Below are 19,965 nucleotides of genomic sequence, written 5' to 3'. Positions count from 1 at the left end.
ACCATTCTATTTACAACCTCCCGCAGCCTCTATGTGAAACCTTGCTTCTGTTCTGCACCTCTGCCACAAGCTGAGGAAAAAGAAAACATTTCCCAGCAATTCTGTCTCCACCTTTTCCTCCAAATCCAAGACATCGACGATTCTAATTTACTGTAACTGCACATACTCACTATCTGATCCATAAACCTTGTTTCTTTACAAATACATTACCTCCCTTCCTTTTTGAAGTAAGTTTATTATTATTTAAAAAGGTGCTTTTCTTCACAGCAGTTCATAATAATGAAGTTCAGAGAAATTTAACATCACCTCAAGACTTGGTCTTACAGATACTCAATACATCTTAATAAATACTAGCAAATACATTACTTGGGATCTCTATTTAACACTCCATGTTTACAACAGAGCAGCCATTTATCTTTGCACTGTGATGGAAACTTTACTGCCATCTGTGCTGACTCCAGCTGGTATAGGACTAATATAAAATTCTGTTAGTTGCTTTGAGCTGCTTGTTCAGCTGGCAATAATAAAAGTCAAGCTCATTAATAGCAGTCTTGCATAGCAAAGTTTCTGTTTACCTCAGAGAGACAACTAGGCATCTCCATGAACCTTTTCACTATTAAAAAAAGAAGATTACTCTATTTACTTGGCACCTGTTTTTAATAACAATCACAAAAAGCCTCGCAATTACATGCTGGAGTGTTTTTTAAAATATGTCTATCAACTGAGCCAAAATTACTTTAAAAAAAAGAAAAGCTGCTCCATCAAGGCAATATGCTGTTTCCTGTATACAAACTGAAATAAATTTCTGAAGTCAGAGACCTCTCTAATGCTATCAGAGGATGTTGAAGAATGAGCATCTCTGAAGCAAGTGTTCAGGAAACAGTTTTTTTACCACTCAACCATCACTTAATTGCACACTGATTCAGACTTTACATGTCATTTTATAATTTAAACAGACGAGACAAACTACTGGATTGCTCAAGCAATCTGTCATCTTAAATACGCACTGGAGAATTTTACGCTCCTCTGCTTGCAAATTGCAGAATTTTGGAACTACAATCTGGCAGACAGTAAGGATGAAATTTAACAAGTATTTTAGTGGGCTTTCCATTCTCCCTTCTCTTTGAACTCACAGCAATGTTACTGTAGGCATCTGTAAGCACCAACACCAAGGAAACACAACTTGAACAGTTTAATTTATCTTATTAAATGTACAATGCAGTAGAAATTCTCTTGTGAACTGTTACCAGCTTTTGACTCTACCATGCTCATTCCAAACTTTTCTTTCTCATCTACACATTTTTTAAGAAAACCTCTTGACACAGCTCATAATGCATAACATTCTTTTATCCTTTGTCCTCCTACAGCTTCTGTCCAAAGCTGTACTTGTCTCAGTGGTCAACCTTCTGCCTGCAGGTGACTCCAATTTTTCATACTTAGAAGTCATCTCTGATTCGTATCCTTCATTAAACTGCTGAGCCCAAACACACAGGGCAGACAAATACCAAAGGAAAAGCTATTTTTAAAAGAAGGTGGTCCCAGCTGATAGACATGGGCAATGAAAAGAAGTTAATTACCACCTTTGATGGTTAGCAAAATATGTTATCACATAATTTTTCTCAAACCTAGGAAATCCCATACTGTGACTCAGATGAAACTGTTCACTTTTTAAAGATTTTCTTACTATAATTCTCATGATTGACCAATATCCCACACCACCCGCAACCTGAGACACAGTACTAAAGAAAGAAAAATTTGCAGGTGTAGTTCTTAGTGACGGCCTTGAAGACTGAAGATTGTTTTCTGTGATACCAGAAACTCAGAAGATGGTAGCCACCATCCCAGCTTTGTCCAAGCGGCAGGAGGTCAAGGTATTCCACATTTCAGAAAGGAGGCTGAATTGTCTCACCCACCACACAATCCAGAAACAGGAGAAGCACTAGGTGATCAAATGCAAAAGGAAAGACCTATCTTGTTTCCTCAAGTTAGCAGATATATTCCTTCTTTCCTTTAGCAGTTTCTTCCAATAATTAAGTAACTCTGCAATTCTGGCCTGCCCTCCCCCACCCCAAACCCTTCACTGGACTTGAGCTTTCAGCTATTAATCTTTAGTTCATTAAGAAACCTTCTGTTCCTTGTATGATGTATCTATGAAGTTATCCATCTAACATTAGCAATAGTAAAATAGCTATTTTTTAATATTCTTATTTAAAACCTAAGGATCACAGCTGAAAAAAATTAACTGATATCAACAGAAATACAAAGAACCTTATTGTCAAGAGAACTGTGTAACACTGACATTACTTCTCAGGGCACAGTATTAAACAGCTGAAGGGTAGTAACTTCGGACGTCACCTCACCTTATGTGCAAGGCACTACCTGATCACACTCTTGAGTTGAAGGTCAGTTGTTCATCCAGTCCAAGTTAATGGTCTACAGTTCCACTCACTTTTCTGTGGAAAAGCCCTGGAACTTTCAGCAGTAAGTTATGCAGCACTTCATTTCAGAAAGCCACAAGTAAGAAGGTGCATGGGAGAGATTTAACTACTAAGCCAAAGTAATCTGGCCTCTCATAAACTTGTTGAATTTCAGCACTCATTCATATCTTGACCTTTTAAACTCTTAATGTTCAATATGAAAAACCATCCACAATACATTTTTCTTCTTCGGAAACTACTTCAGGTTGGATCTGCCATATGCAGAATTATTAGATTACAACAGACATTTTAATCATTTTACCTCTCAAAAAGAAAACCCACAGATCATAATCTGATTTGACCTGTTAATTACTTGTAATTGATGGTATCTCTACTGAATGAAGACAGCTGGAACACTTTGTTCAGGAAAATTTGGAACATGATGAAAAATAACCTTCTGACAGCAAGAACATGCTCAGAACTGATTAATCCTCACCTGTCTTTGAGCTCCCAGAGAATTAAGTGCTCAGAAAAGGCAATTCTGGCAAAGGGATGGAAAATAGGAGCTATCTGATGTCTACTTTAAAAACATTATATCATTATACCAAATATCATGTAAAAAAAACCTAAACCCAAACTAAAACCAGTAATATACTGTTTTACAATCTTTTAAAACCAAAACTTGTATACAACCTACAGAGATTTACTTACTACTACATTTGCTTACTAAAGTATCTGTATTCTTCTTCTGGTTTTTCACTTGTAAACTTTAAAACTCTGAAAAGAAGTATTCAAGCTTTTGCAGCCCTTGTTACAAAAAAACCCCAAACAAAACAAAACCCAGTTCAAATGTAACTATTAAAAATCTATTTTAATTTTGAATTCAAGCCTGTCCCATTCCCCAAAACCCCAGCATTTCATACAAGCACGCCCAGCCCAACTACTTCTGTAACTCCTGTCACATGGTTCACCAAACTTCTGATCATGAATTTATTCCACATGTTGCTCTCCACATAAACACTGCAATGTTCTTGAAACAAGTCCTAGCGGGTTTTGCTCTGAAAAATGTCTACCTGGGATCAACAACTTCTCTCTCCACAGAACTTGCCCAGTGAATTTGCAGTGGCACACTGACTTGGGTGGCAAAATTACTCTTCCCATATTCAAAGCCACTACAAGAAAGATGGATACATCTACTCCTTTCCAACACAGCAACTGGTGTTAACCTCCAAGAGATACAGTGATGGACAGTACAGACACAATCAACTGACAACAGGAAATAGGAAGGTAAAGAATCTAGCCTCTAAAATTCCACAGGGCTATAATCATTAACAAAAATTTAATTTTGCATCTTTTCAGGTCCTATAATAGTTTAAAGACCATATTGATAAAGTCAACAACTTTGCTACCTAGTTCTTGACATGGTTTACTCAAAGATTGACAGTCATCATAATCACCTTCCCAAACTGATTTCCTACACTATGCAACTCTCACATTCATTGATAGCAGACATCATCACAGGAACTCTGACTGGCAGTCTGCACAGTGTGCTGCTGGCAGAAAATACTTTTTTCCTTAAACAATTTGTTTCTCTCTACACACACTTTGACATTTAAAAACACATATTTAAACAACATGCAGTATTTTCAATGGAATTTTACTCAAATAGCCCAAAGTCTATATACAGCTCAAATATTTTAAAGATATGATAATCCTTCTTTCTTAAAAACTTGCTCATTCTTCTTTAACTCCTACTCATCAGCTTGCAGCTAACAATATCCCATCAAAATGTTTTTCGAGCTGCGATCTCAGACTGCAGAGACAGGTTTATCTTTTTATGAACATTTGTTTACAAACAGTGGAACACTACTGTATTATCATACTGAAAGGTAGAAGTTTTTTGAAATGTCTTCCCACTGCCATTACCTATGAGAATTTTATCCATGTTGAAGATTTATTGTGCAGGAAAAAAACCCCAAACACTGAGTCCAGCCAGGTTTTTTTAACTCAGGGCATAAAACAAAGCAAAAAAGTGGCAAAGAGACAAGTCAACGCCTAAAAATAGAGAAGGTGCACGGACACTTTCATGCAGTGGAGAACACCTGATTAGGTACCAAAAAAAGAGCACAGCCCCAGCATGGATACCATGATCAAAGAAGCACTCCGGGTTAAGAGAAGGAGAGTTTGAGAACATGAGAGTCTGTACCACCCTGCAGAAATTCACTGAGGCCTTTCCATTCAGCAGCAGCATACTAAGCACAGCTGCATTATGAAAAAAGTTATTCCATTATAAGATTTGCCTTACTGCAGCAGAAAAAAACCCAACAAAAACCAAAAAACAACCAAACTCTAAATTAGACGTCTTAAAATCAAATCAAGCTGTCAGCCCTGACATGTTTCAGAACAGGAGAACGATATTTACCAATTAGCACAGAAAAAACATAAATACAAAGCAGTTAATAATAGGATAAAAAAATCCCAATCCCTGTCAGTGAGCACTTACTATAAGGGAAGTTACTGAGAGGACTGGGAGCCAGAAAGCAGACAAAAAAGCTGAGGCATGAACACACACACACACACAACCATAATAACTGCAGACTACTAAATGTAATCAAAGCTCCCAACTTCGAGCAGGCCGCAGAGTGCTTCTGGGAGTTGCTAACAGCATTCAAATTCTCTTCTGAAGCACCATCATTTCTGGAGATAACACTTTACATGGTATCTTTAAAGAGCATGGGAGAATGCAGGTAGAAGGTCAGGAGAATAAGGGGTAGAAGAAGAAGGAAGTTAAACTTAAGAAGAACAGAGAAAGGCATAAACCTTATCTATGGATCTGCTTGCACAGAAATTATGAGGTTTAGTACTCAGATTAGCAATGTATATTTAAAGAGCCTGTAGGGTGCTAAGTCAGGCCTGGCTACTGGGCCCAGCCCCCTGCATGCTGACCCAAAGACTGCAGAGAGTCTGTGGCCTGTGCTGGCATCCACTCAGAGGCAGTCAAGAAGGGAGCTCTGAGATTCTGCACTGGGATATGGAGTGTTCACAAGTGATGCTGTACCACAGTTACACAATGGAAAGTCTCTTTCATAGAAAGAGAGAACAGTGAAAAATGTATTCCTTCCTGATGATTATTTTTTTCCTGGTCCTGCAAATAACTGTGCTTTAAACTTAACATTCATATCAATCAGTAAGGTCAACAGGTATATTTAAATCAATCTATGAGTGTTACCCCACTTTTTGGCAAAGTATTTCAACTACTCAGTTTCTAGTATTCAACAGACTACTTTAAATATTACTTAAGACACAGCTTTATAGTTCCATTTAGTACCATCTGTGTTGCAATGACAATCAGTTCTATTACTCAAGATGGGAGTAGGCTGAACCACTATGGACAACAGAAAATCTCAGATAACAGAGTGTACCCTCAGAAACACGTGACAGGTATTCCCAAACACCGAATCAACCCCATGGTGTCCATTAGTTATCTCTATATAGCCAGTCCTCACACCTGAGTTTTAGGGACCCCCATCAGCTTTGCCTCACTACCTGAACACATGCTCATCCTGCACTGCATGTGAACTAGGAGAGCAGTAGTGGAGGCCTACACCCACCTACCTGTTGCCCTTTCCTGTCCCTGGCACTGCTCTTGACTCCAACACTGCCACAAACACCAGGAACAGCATGGGCAGCACAGGCTAATGAAGCTTTGCTAGACACACAGACTGTGGGAGTCCAGCACTCAGTCTCTCGATCTGACTCTGCACGGGAGAACGTGAGGCCCCACAAAGCTTATCAGCTTCCACGACACCAAGCTGCAATTCTTCTGTTTCAGGAGCTGCAACTCAGCTAATTATCTCTGCCATAAATAACCCACGGCCTAAATGATCTCCCCAGGGATCTGCCTGCATAGTGAATAGCATTACACAAAACAAGAAGAACTAAAGCAGAATTACATGTGGTCTCTCAAAAAGTTGACAAAAATCCTTAGAAGAGAATGAGAAGACATATATTAAGGAACAAGAAAGACTCTGAGCAAGTAGGTTGGCCTGAAACACCCTGAAAAGTCATATGAAAGGGCACACAGGTTCTGAACTGATAAGCATTACATTAATTAGGGAGCAGCATTAATGAGGTCAACAGTTCTGGGTTAATAACACTAAGATAAGAATGTGAAGGAGCAAAGTAGGTGAGGAGCAATACTGCAAACAAAACTCAGGTTTGACAAATACAGCATTAATTCTAAAACTATTTTAAAAGTTTATCACACTGATTCTTCAGTGTAGCTTTCCCATTTCGACCATCACCACTAATATTTTAAGTCAGAGCAACCCTCAGTTCTCAATTTTCAATGTAATAAGGAGTCAGCTGTTTCCTTTTTTTGCCTAAATAGCCATTCTACTCAAAAAAATGGCTAAGACATGTTGTTTGATTATTAATTCCATACCAGCTTAATTTATTGTCATCTACTACACCTGCAAACTGAGATATGAAACTAAAAGAGCATGCTACAAGAGAAGCTGCAGCTAGGGCAGATATCCCATTTCAAATACTATTAGATTAACAGTACTTTAGGAGAAAAAACTACAAAAAAACCCACCCCAACCAAAAACGCCACAGGACACCAACACAAAGCAGCCTTTGCTCCTTCTGTTAAGAGGAAAAGTTCTGCAGGGAATCTATAACTTTTCTTATATTTTGAATGAAAAATAGAACAATAATTGCAAAAGTATTTCAAATACAAAGTATTTCCACCATGACTTGGAAAAAAATGCAAGTTTCCTAGTCAAATCAAACACTTTGAGCTTGCTGAACTCTGACATTGTTCCTTACGTCTACTAGTCAACAGACTGTCAGACTCTTACCACATCCAAATGTTTCTTGAAATTAATGAAGTTAGCTGGTTTTAGTTTTCTTTTCCTACACAACAACTGCTTGTTGTCAGTATTTCTATTTCCATCCCTTGGTACACACTGCTAATGAAAAATTCCTCACTCAAAATTCAGTTCTGCAATTCCATTTTATAACATCCCATTTCAAAGTCCACAAAGACCCAGCGTTTACTTTCCCTTTTCCATCTGAGCAAAGGCAAGCTCACTTGTCTCTCTTTTTTGAGCCATGATGAAGATGCCAATACCTTGAAAAAAACATTTGAACCATGAGATCCTTCAGAAGTCATTCTACAACAACCTTCTTGACAAAGGATGACAGATTAAGATCAATTTGGCTTGGCAAGATTTTAATAAAACTAGTTGTACACCTTGGTCATGAGTGTACAAGAATGTTTTCAAAGTCTGTTTGATCTATCTTGCACAGGAGCCATGGATTTGTTCCTCATTTAGGTAAGAAATTCGGAAATAGTAACCAACAGTACAGGTCAGACCGCACACCAGAAGAACCGTAACTCAGAAAACACACGTGTTGCAAAACACTAAGGGCATTCAGCCCACTCAACATTGCCAAGCTGCATTTCTGGGTTTAAACTAGCCCAAAGTTGCAAGAGGACATCCTGAAAGTCCGAACAGAGGTACAATGCATTCCTTGGAGTACACACAAAACTTTTATCTGTGAGGGTAGATGGTAGCAATGACAGAAAGCTTGCACATCATTAGCATTTCTGACAAAAAGAGTGCCGCTGTCACATTCACGTCTGCAAAGCTGAAACTTCAAAAACTACTTGAGAGGATGCAGCCGGCCCCAAGGAGTAAATAGAGGAGAGATTAGACTGATGTCTATCCAGGTTCAGTACTCGTCCACCACACCCTGCTGAGAACTTGAAAATAGAACTGACAAGAGCTAACTTCTAACTTTCACCATGGGGAAGACAAACATCTCCCTCCTTCAGTACCCAGCAATTCTGACAGTGAAGAGGAATCCAATCATGGAACTGCAATGCTAAGAGACACAGAACATCTACTAGATTTAGTAAAAGATTCAAGTTACTGTTCCACTGAAAGGGACCTTAGGAGAACACTTAAATGCTCCATCTTCAAACACACTTTCATCATCCTTTTGATGGACACACAAGTTGTTTCCCACTAGATTATTTCACAGTCAATTTACAAAGGTTCTCATTCATGACATTTAATGTAATAAACAGTAAAAATTCAGTGTTAAAATATGGGTTACAACCATGCTATAAAACATGCCATGAACTTAGCTACAATGTTATAAACACCTCAAACAATAAACATTCTAAGGACTTGGAAGCTCTCGAGAAGGAAGCTACAGAGCAAGCTGTCCAGTGTTCAATGGTCTGTTTACAGTAACTGATTTTCCTTTTTGTTTTCAACTTGGATCTCAACCAGAACACCCATGAAGACTAGTACCATCCCAGAGAATGCCAGTTTTTCAGGATGAAAAGAAGCTTTTTTTGGGGAGGGGGAGGGGGGGGATGTGGGAGAGGTTGATTTTCTCCAACATATACTTTAAGGAGAGTCATCATGTTGTTGGGTGAACATTTCTTCGCCTCTCTTTTGCCTTTCACTGTCCTGGTTCCCAAGTATCCTTTCCCTATATTCCACCACATCAGCAGCAAATCCATTAACAAGCCATCTCTTGGGTTACCTTATGTGTCAGTTTCTCTGCAGACACTGAAGCAGCATTTCTCAAGGGCACTCCTATCAAAAATGCAGGTACAAGGATTAGATTTAGAACTATTAGAGAACTAAGGAAGAATTAGAACTATTCAAAAGTTCCTTCTTTTTAAATGTAACGGGCACTATGGAAAGTATTAGCTTGCCTTCCAGAGAGCTTGTTTCAGAATAGCATATCTGCTATGACCCAGGAAGAAGCTCCAAAACAGCAAAACATGACTGCTGGGATGCTGTTCCATTACACACTTAGAACAAAACTTCCAGAACCCCATTTTTGTCTCAATGTAATAAAACAGCAAAGTGCAGGAGGTCTGCAAATACATTCTGCTCTTACTCCCTTACATAGCTGCACAGTTCTCTTCAAAGAAAATATATTCAAACTCAACTACTTGTTGCTGAGCATTCAGAGGATACATAAGTAATGTATTAATGTGTTCAGCTACATACAGTGAAAAAATGAACATTTGTCTGTTTTACCAAATGGCCAATTTTATTTCAGTCTGGTTTTGCTAGATAAAATTCTCTGAGAGCATATCTGAAGTCTAAAAGAAATTGAGAACTATCTCAAAATAGGGAATGACAACACAGTATGACAGGAAGGAAAAAAACACCAAAACTCATCAAAATGTTTAGAACTTGCATCATTCAGGGAGGTGGCACTACTGAGCCAAAACAAGTCTGGAGCACTGCAGACTCACATCCCACTGCATATCTAAAAAACTCACACTGACAGATGCTGACAAAGAAACTTTCCAAACCAGACTAGGACACGCCACTCATTCAGGACCATAAAGCAGCTTCACCACAAGAAGACCTCCACCAGCTCTGTGCCTCCACGGGAATGCTCTGTTGATTTACCTTTTGCTAAAGCTTATCAACTGTAAAACAAGCCTGGGTTTTTGAATCAAAAAGTAAAACTGAACTTAAAGTAAATATTCAACAAGAATAAGAACTCTGAAGTGCCAGTAACCATACAAGTCAATTTGGCAGATAAATTACCCCTTCCACCTCACATGATCCTTTTTGCTTCAACTCTGAAAGAATCAAGTTTGTGAAAGGACACCTCAGCTACACTGGACATGATTTTAATCATTAAGTCAGACAGAAAGTGGAAACCACATGAGAAGAAGTATCAAATCCTCCAGTTTCTTATCTAAGATCTGCTGTTCCTTGTCATCATGTAAGAATTATTAAGCAAAACAGACAGCTCCACATACTAGCATTTAACACTAGAAAAATTATTGCAGAAGCTCGACACATTCAGAATTTTGAAGCCTTACACTAGAAGAAAATTTATTCTTGACTAGAGGCTTTTGTACACTATTTACTTGGGATTGACAATTATGTTTAAAAAGAGACTGTGGAATAAATTAAGAAAATGTAAGCTCAATAAATAAAATATGATGTGTATTTTTTTCATTGCATTTGTAAGCCTAAAATATTCTCTAATACAAAAAAATTTCAGAGGAAAATATTCAAGTGTTGACATTTTCAGCAAAGTGTTTTTAAAACAAAGCATCAAGTTACTTTATAGAAAGTTTACAGTTCACAATGCACCCTGGCACTTTTTTAAACATATGGAACAGTACTTCCTAAGTACATGCAGAGATAAGCATGCCATTCCAGCCACAGCAGCTGCTTTGATTCATGTTTATGAAATGCTTAAAATTCTTGGAATATACATACACAGTGCAAAAAGAAGATGCGGTGACACCATGAATCTCCAAGTCAGTCAGTACTAGCCTGCTGTCTATGCTGTTTCTGAACATGAAGAGGCAGCAGCACAGGCTTAGTAGAGACTAGTTTTTAAGAAACAGGTAAGTGCAGGACCTGTTGCTAGTCCACAGTGAGCCTCTCTGCACCCATTTGCAGCATCATCATTAACCATGCTAGTTACCATGCACTAACACAAGCACCCAGAAATGTTTCAGGCACACCTTTCTTCTGCTGTGCTGACTGATGTACCTCAAAACAAGCACTGTACCATTAATAAGCACCAAAACAAATTCATGGCTTAATCTGTCAAAACAGTAGTTGCAGTATAAATTTCTGCCATGAGTTATAACACTTAAATAACAAATATGTCACTACAGGATGATAAGCCATTAGGGACTTCATGAGGGGCTTCATGAGGGGACTACACAGATTTCCCTATAGTGATCCAAGTGAAATGAGACAGAACATTCAAATTACCTCCTCTTGAAAAAGTTTCACCTTACAAGCCACTAGCTTCAGATCATCCAAAGGTGATGTAGGAATATTTGGTAAGCATGTACGTGCTTGAGAATGTCTCTATTTAGGATGTAACAGAATGCCAAATTAAGGGTATGGCTGATTACTAAAGAATATACTAGCTTAGGATATGGTTATGAGTTTATAAATGTTTTGATGGCTGGCAGGTGGGTTTTTAAACCATTATTTTTATATTAGAAGGCAACTATCAAAAATAAAGGCCAGAATTACAGACAATAACACTAACCAAGCACAACAGCATTAGAAAGCCACTTACTCACTTTTCACCCAAAATGAGAAATTACATAAAGGGACACTCTCCTCTGGCATTGAAAACAGCTTGTGTAACTCCTGCTCTTCACCAACATGGATATCTTGAGCTCAAGTCATCGATTTTCAACTCCCGTCAGCAAGGCATTTTTCTGTTTGACCTTCATATTCTAAGATAACTTACTGAGCTCCTCCATCACGCCCCAGCAAACACCCACATCAAGCTTCACACATAAGAACCACAAAGACACATACAATCACCCCAAGCTCCCTCAAACCTTGAACTCTGATGACCAATTTTGGATCAACCTACGAAGTCAGGTACTAGCTAGACGAGCCTATGGACCTTGTACTGTCTCTGGTAACACACAGCAACACTACTTCCAGGCAAGGACACAACTGTTTTAGTTAATTTGGTGCTTTGGGTCATAAGTTAACTCAAGAGTTGAGTCCTGTGTGGTGCACATCATTGCACAGCATGGGCCTTTTCGTTGTCGGCTGTACTCACTGTCTCCAGCCAACACTTTCACACTTCCTTAAAGAGCCTTCTCCACTCTACCATCAGTAACAGACATTCTCCCAAAATACCAAACAACCAGAGAAATTACTCAGTTAAGCAACAGCATCTGCACAGCACTGCTGCAGCAGTTGGCATCTCGCTACAGCGGGCAGTAATTGTTTCCATTAATAGATTCAAACCATGCCCAGGGCGGACCAAATAAGCAAAGGCACTGCACTACTTTCCCATCATTAAGGACAGTCTGTCCATGCAGGGAACACTGGCAGCGCAACCAGAGGCAGCCACCACTACTCAGTCTGCACCAGAGGAACAGAGGAGCTCAAATCTGATAAAGTCTCAAGCAATAGCAACAAGTGCATTCGTCAATTTAAAGATTTAGCTGTAATCTTATTAGTAGAAGTACCACCATGTTGAATGCCTGAACAGCAGCTGCCTGCCTGCATATGCTGCCCTGCAGGCCTGATCAGACCAAGAATGGATTCGCTTGGTCCCTGAAATTTTGTGCCAAGATTCACACCCCAGCTCTGCTCGGCACACAGACCTGCACAGAAGGGCAGCTGGTGTGCACTGCTGCTCCCTGAGCTCAGGTTCTGCAGCACCAGGACTTCTTAAGCACTTCCTGAAGTATCTTCAATCTAACCCACACCTGGGTCACAATATGTTTACAAGCATCATTTAACTCTAAGTTTTTTAACTATTAAAGTAACAGCAAATTAGAAGTCTTACCACGTGCACATTTAATAAACCTACTAGATGCACAACAGAGCAGAGAATCTTGTTTTCAAAACAAGACAGCTGTCTCTACACTAAGGTGATAAGGAGGTGCAAATAAAACTTTTCCTTTAGTCCTGACATCCCCCAAAAATAGGACAAAAAAAAAATCTCCATTTTAAGAGAGCTACAATTTTTTAAAATTCATAATTCATTTCAATAGACAACACATTCAAGGTGTATTGACTAGTAATCCAGAGCTCAAAACCACCCCTGGCTGCAGAAATAAACATGTGCATACGTACCTGTACCTTTTAAACACAGAAACTAAGCATATCTAACGGTCTACTGATCTTTTTACACATATTTTCATATCCCACAACTTAGGTTCTTCCAACATGGCAAAACAGAAAAATTGGACAGGTTTGAAGCTAAATCTCATTTGACTGTGTTCAACTCAGAAATATTTGAACATAACACTCAGTAGTCCAAAAGCAGAGAATGGCTACAAAACAATGATTGCCTAAACATGGTCATTCTAAGAACAGTTTTCCTTCTCCTCAAACACTTTATCTATTTTTGTTCTGAAATTTTGCCAGCTAAGTACTACACGCTACTTACCCAGAATCCCAACAGCCTCCAACAGTAGTTTCCTCTAGCAATCACATTTAAAGACCGAATCACAAGGTCCTAACAGCAGTCTGGATTTTGCAAGCATGGTAAAATAATGGATGTTGCATTTACTCACAGTTCAGGTCACCTCATGAAGAACCAAGAACCATGTCACACAGTATTTTGGACTACAAGTTCGTGTCTTGTGTTCCAAATTACACGGAATTTTAGAACAACAGTTTCAAGGAACTGCATCTAGTGTCACATCTGAGGCATGAATGGATTAGAGCAATGCAAAAGTAGGTCCCAAAATTACATTTTCCAATTACACATTTCATAATTCAAATCCATCTCCTCTGCCAAGGTTCAAAGCTAACAGTTCACATCCTGAACACTGATGTCTAACAGGAAAGTTAGACAGGTCAAAGTCAGATTACTTTTACAACTTCCTGCAAAGATAAAAGTTGCCGCATTCTACTATTTTATGATCCACCTCTGACAGGTGATAATTTGAAGTTCACACATCAAAGACGTGATCTTGTCAGTCATTCCTTCAGATACTGAACCAATTAGCAGCTGTCCTGTTTCAGCTTCCAGAAGTTTCAGTTTGAAAAAATTACCATTATCACAAAGGCCTCCAACCATGCTCTTCTCTCATCTCTGATGCTACTCAAAGCAATGTACCAAAAATGATGAAGTACCGCAACCACCAAGGGAAGGACCGTGTACTAAAGACTATCCAAAACTATGTTTTCTCCAAAGCAGAAGGAGCAACAGCTGTTTTCTGGAAACAAGAGTTTTAGGACAAGCTGCCTAGGGATGAAATCTGTGCTTCAGATATTAATCTTTGAAACTATTATGACCTACAAAAACTAGATAGGCACACACATCTGTTCCCAGCTATTTATTTTATTAAAGAGCTTAAACCTATGCAAAAAAAAAAAACCAAAAAACAAACAACAAAAAAAGCCCCCATATATTCTGGAATCTTTAATAATTTAGCACTATAAGAAGAGGTTTTTTTTAAGTAGAATTGGGATTTGGTGCTACTTGTCTTATCAAAATGAGGATGGAAGAGGACAGAACAAACAAGTCATAACATGCTGGGGTTTTTTTAAAGAGTTAAGACAGGCAAGACAGACACTTTCAGAAAAAAGTGAGATTTTGAGTTCAGCTCTACAATCTGAAGACTTCTTTCTTATTTTCTGCTCTGAGATTTTTATTAAGGCAAAGTTTGCAACAGGCTACTGTGCTCTAATGGAATGAATTGCCCAATAAATGAATTTGTGTTTCAGTTAAAACTACAGATGAAATAGCATTTCAGTTCTAGTGTCTCCATGGTTCCTTGTTTATTTCTGTCAAGACAAATATTTTGCTTACTAAAGAAAAAATCATGTCATGAAGAACTGTTATCAGGGAGCCAAAATAAAACTTGTCAGATCCTATGTGTTAAAAAAGGTAGCTGAAAGGAAAGGAAGGAAGGAAAGAAGGAAAGCATATTTCAACAATCAGAAACAGAGGAGGAACCAATGCAGCAAGACCTCATTTGTCCTACTGAAAAATAACATCCATAATGTAAAGTCAGGTCTTTAGTAGACATAGAGATGTGAAATCTCCATTGTAAAAAATTATTCATTTTGCAAGATTGTCTGTGACTCTATACTCTAATTATCTTATAGTTACATTTTAATATGGCACCTTGTTGCCAACAACCAAATACAAACATTTATAGCAGGACAGAAGGATTCAATTGACTTTGAAACACAATAACCATTTCTGAAAGACTGTAAGTTAGAATAGGGGGGGTTTTTTCTGTGAAGAGAGAGAGTACTTTGAGAAAGGAAATTCAGGTTGAAGACCCAAAAAAAAAAAAAAAAAAATCAGAGTTCCCACAAACTTTCTCCTTGGGAAAAAATGGAAATCTATATTGGTTTGGGAAGGAAATGGCTGAGAGACAGGAGAGGTAACTAAAAGAACACACAAGCACACTTCAACAGATATAAAGGAAACTACTGCTACCAGTATAAGCAAAACAAGGGTTAAAGGTATGAAGTCCAACAATGAACTTCCAGAAACTTTGCCAGCATCAGAGATTATACCTGATAGCAGCTAATGAAAACCGTTCCTTTTTGAACTCTGTCTCCTACTATTTCAGTTGATAAAGATTTTTCTGTGCCTTTCAGACTCAGACTGTTCAGTTTTACTATGTTCTGGTTTTCCTCCTTCATTAGTTTAGAACACTGGAAGTCATGTGCCTGTGGGCAACAGCAGGCCTGCTGCTTATAAAAAGACAGAACACTTGCATTTAATAACAATTACTACTTTGTAGCTGTGTTTGTTACGGTGTGAGTGCTGTGTGGTCTAGCAGTTAGGAGGTGCAGTCAGAATCCTGCTCTAATTTATGGTTGTAACTTTACCTCTAATACAACAATGAAAGTTGGACAAATGACAGCACTGTCTGGGATTTTAGGCCTTTTACATCACTTGTAAAACTAGCATTACTTGCCCATCTAAAATCCTTCAGAACTATACTTAATAATGCCTAGAGACTAATAATGCAACTGAATTTAAATTTAATTCAAAAACTCCTTACAGCATAGGCAAAGCTAGTAAAATCTGATTTTCCTAACCTTGGATGTTCTTCCGAGAGCAAATTTTATAATTTTATAATTATTAAAGAGTTACCTAATTTTACTTCAGAAAATTCTGTCAGTACCTTTTAAACTATAACTGAGAGAACAAAGCAAATAAAGAGCATGGTCCTGAATTCTACTCCCTACACCCTATAGTCTCTTGGCTTCAGCTGAATTTAAAAAAGCAGCCCTGGAAACCAAATTTGCTTTAGAAGGCTACTTATTCCAAAATGCAGCACAAACTTGTACTTCCATTCAGCCAGAAAAAGGGAAATTTCCATATAAAAAGATAAAATGTAAAAAGGGAAAGGTAAGATTAAACAAAATATTAAAATAATGCATAGACTAGAGAAAGACCAATTAATCACCCTAACAAATTAAATCATTTTTGCAATGACATGGTTGCTCTGAAGGAAAAATCCAGTTAAGCTATATAAAAACAAGCTACACAAAGAAAACCAAAAATCCGTTTGACATCTCTAACCCTGCCAAGGCATCAATCCAAGTACAAGCAGCAGCTACTCAGCAGTTCAGAGCCAGTTTATACAGACATTTCATGGTGGGTACACATAGAAGAACAGAATCCATTTCTCATCATGAGAAATTGAACTATTTATATTGAGTAAAATATATAAACCAGCAGTTTAGCACTGAAGGAAATGTAAGGATGTTCATGAGGCGCAAAAAGCCCATTAGGCATCTTGACAGATTACATGCAAGGTCTGCCATTAAGCAGGCACCCCAACTATCTGTTTGCACTAATGAGAGCTACTTCTGATCAGTATTTCTGACAGTTCTTTCCAATAACACATCTGGCAGTTGTTTCAAACACACAAGTTAGCAGCCAGCCAAATTCCAGCCTCACACTGTGCTGCAAGCAGGACAGCTATCCCTTGCCAACACAGCTGCCGACGGTGTGGTCGCACACAAGCGTCACAGCTCACCCATAAGGCTCTTGATGTAGAAACAGAAGCCAGTTACCACCAAGAGAATTTATATATTTTATAGATATTAAAGCCTGATAAACACAAGACACATAAGCTCTCAAAAGACAGTCACTGCACAGTCTCACTGCATACCTGTGGGCAAATCTGCACAAGCAAAATTCCCACATTACGGGCTCATCATTAAACTACCTGGCCCTTAGTCTCTCAAGTCTATTGAAATAGTGATTTTTAAATCTTAATTCTGGTTTTGCTTTATAAACTCTATGTGTATTTTATGTTTCATGCCTGTCAATTCCACTCACTCTGAAGAGTTCGTTATTCTTTTTATAGCACTGTTGTGATAGAAGCTATATATACATTTCAGTAAACTCCTGTTTATTGATAAAAACCCCCATACATTCTAAAACAGAATAGTTTTTTAAAACCCCCAAAATTTCCATTTCACAGATGAGATGCTAAGACCCAGAGATACAGCACAACTTATAGAAGATCACACAAAGATCTACAAAAGAAGCAGGAAACAAGCACAGATCTTTCAAGATGCAGGCCAGCACTTTAGCCACAACAATGGTTCTGAAGACAATGCCAGCTAGATTTAAAATAAATTGGTGTGATTACACCTATATTCTAGTATGTGGCTTAACGTGAGAAGCACCTTCACACCCTAGACATGCAAAAATAGAAAAGGTCTCAACTTTTTTTGCTGGAAAGCAATAAAAGTATGACACTCTGCCTTCGCAAAAAAAAAAAGACTATTCTCACACTGAAGTTTTTTTCATAATTATTAACGAACTGAATCAAAAATATTTTTTAAAAAGACTTAAGTACTAGAAAGGTGCTAGGCTGAAAATCTCCATACCCATTCAAATGATTTCTCAATCCTTGGCATTAAATGCATTTAATAGGTCAACTGAACTTGAGCAGTCAACAGGTAGCCGAGCAGATAAGAATACAACATAACTATTCCACTTGCACCTCCCCATCTTTCCCCACACTCCCTCAAAGGAAAGAAATCTTTTCCTGTTCTGATCTATTTTTACAGTCTAGTGCATTGGTATTTTGGATTATTTCCAAGGGTATTCTTTACTGGGGCATCACAACTAAATGCCAGATTTCAAAATTATTTTAGCATATTCTCATAGGCTACTTCACAGAACAACACTGAATTAATAAAGGATCTAGCAATTACAGCCTTTTCAAATGCAAATAGGTTAAAAACTAGTAAACAAAGTTATATAAAAAAAAACATCCATCACTAGCATAAAAATCAGATTCCGTTTCTTGTTCCCCCACAGGTTACACCAAGTTGTTAACAGCCTACACTCAAGGGAAATTTCTGAAAACAGCACACACGGTCTAAGTCATTACCTACTCCACACTTTATTTTTTGAGCAGTCAATCAAGAATCAACTTCTGAACCTGGGAGACTAACAGAGATCTTCTGTCTCCACATTGGGTACCTCCGACTCCCCCAGGAAGCCAGGTAAAGAACCGATCCTTATTTCCCATGGATGCAAGCCCAACGCAGCAGCCCTGCTCAGCTCTCGCCTCTCGCCCTCTCCCTCCCACCGCAGCCCCGAAAAGCACCGAGCGACACCCTGGGGACCCCAGCGCTGCCCTGACAAAGGCAGGCGAGGCGTCTGCGAGAGCGAGGCGGAGGAACCGGGGCTGGGCTTTCACTCGGGGCACGGCGACTCGGGGTTTTACCTTTCTCCCTGCTTGGCGTTGGAAGGCGGCGGGTGAAGCACAGTCTGGTTCCCTTCCATCTCCACGATGCACTTGGTATTCAGGTCCAGCTCTGCAAGGCGACACGGCGGGGGGCTGTAGCCAAGGCGAGCGAGCGCACCCCCCTTCTCCCGGCCCGCCGGGGCAGCTCGGCCCCCCCCGGCTCCCCCAGGAGCGAGGGGACAGGGCGGCGGGGGGCAGGCGAGGGGGCTCGTCCTCCCGCCAGCCCGGGCAGAACGCGGGGGGACGCCGCGCCCCGGTGCCGCCCCCGCCCCGAGGCGCCCCCAGACCCCGGTTACCTCTCCTGCTCATGGGCCGGACCCTGACGGCAACTTTCACCTTGGTGTCCGACATCTTCCCCGCTCCCGGGAGCGGCGGGCGGGCGGCCCCGCTCAGCGCCGGCGGCGGCAGCGACACGGCGGAGCACCAGCGTCCATGCCGGGCCGGGCGCGAGGGCGGAGGGCCGGGCAGGCGGGGAAGGCGACAGAGGGAGGGAGGGAGGGAGGGAAGGAGAGGAGGAGGAGGAGGAGGAGGAGAGTCCGGCGCCGGGGAGGGCGGTGGTGGCGCAGCCCCAGCCGCCTCCTTGCTCAGCCGCGGTCCGCGCCGGCGCTGGCTGCCGATGGGCTCCTTCGCAGAACCGCTGCCGCCGCCGCCGCCTCCCTGCCAATCCCCACCGCCATCTTCCGCCGCCGCCGCCTCCTCCTCCCGCCGCGCCGCCGGGCGTGCGGGCGCCCAGGCAAGCGGCGAGAGGGCGGGGAAAGGCGGTGGCGGCGCCGCCGGAAAGCGACGGAAACATCCGAGCGCCTTCGGCACCGGGGGCGTGGGGAGGCTCCCTCTCCCCCCGCCCATCCTCGGCCAGCCGCTGCTTCCCAGGGAGCACGCGCGGAGGGATGCGCGTTGCGCGGGAAGGCGACGCTGGCGGGAGCGGGATGCTACGGGAGTGGGCTGCGTCCGGGGGCCCTGCCCGACAGCCACCTGCCTCGTGCAGGTGTACGCCGCCACCACAGAGACACCGGCTTGCCCGACTATACACCATGTTGCCTTGTGGCAAGGAATGGGAAAGCCACAATCTGCCGCGGAAAAAAATGTCTTGGCGCCAGGGGATGTTTTTTGACAAAATATGCCCAACGTTCCATTAGAAAACAACGACCTGCCTTGCGCGGTTCTGGCACAGTATAGATTACCTGGGTGCAACGTGCGTGGAGGCCTGGAAGCGGTGCAGCACCTCGAGGTGATGGAGCAAGGAGCCCGGCCCGGGCTCCAGCCTGCACGTCACCTCCTTGGCTATGAAGGGCTACCTGCGAA

General features: G+C 40.7%; 1 protein-coding gene across 5 annotated transcripts in view; it reads right to left on the bottom strand.

The window, feature by feature from the left end:
• KIF13A (kinesin family member 13A) overlaps nt 1-19,250 on the bottom strand; it is a 104,788-nt gene extending 85,538 nt beyond the window's left edge. For all 5 annotated transcript variants that reach the window (XM_039550051.1, XM_039550054.1, XM_039550053.1 and 2 more), the window contains exons 1-2: nt 18,960-19,250; nt 18,643-18,733 (exon numbers count right to left, since the gene is read on the bottom strand). In XM_039550051.1, coding sequence (XP_039405985.1) covers nt 18,643-18,733; nt 18,960-19,014 — 146 coding nt within the window. In that variant the 5' untranslated portion in view covers nt 19,015-19,250. The remainder of the gene's footprint in view (nt 1-18,642; nt 18,734-18,959) is intronic.
• Between the last annotated feature and the right edge of the window lie 715 nt (nt 19,251-19,965).

Source organism: Corvus cornix, chromosome 2 (genome assembly GCF_000738735.6).
Source record: "Corvus cornix cornix isolate S_Up_H32 chromosome 2, ASM73873v5, whole genome shotgun sequence".
NCBI classification, from domain to species: Eukaryota; Metazoa; Chordata; class Aves; order Passeriformes; family Corvidae; genus Corvus; species Corvus cornix.
Note: the sequence above shows the minus strand (reverse complement) of the source record. Positions and strands in the feature narration are given on the sequence as shown.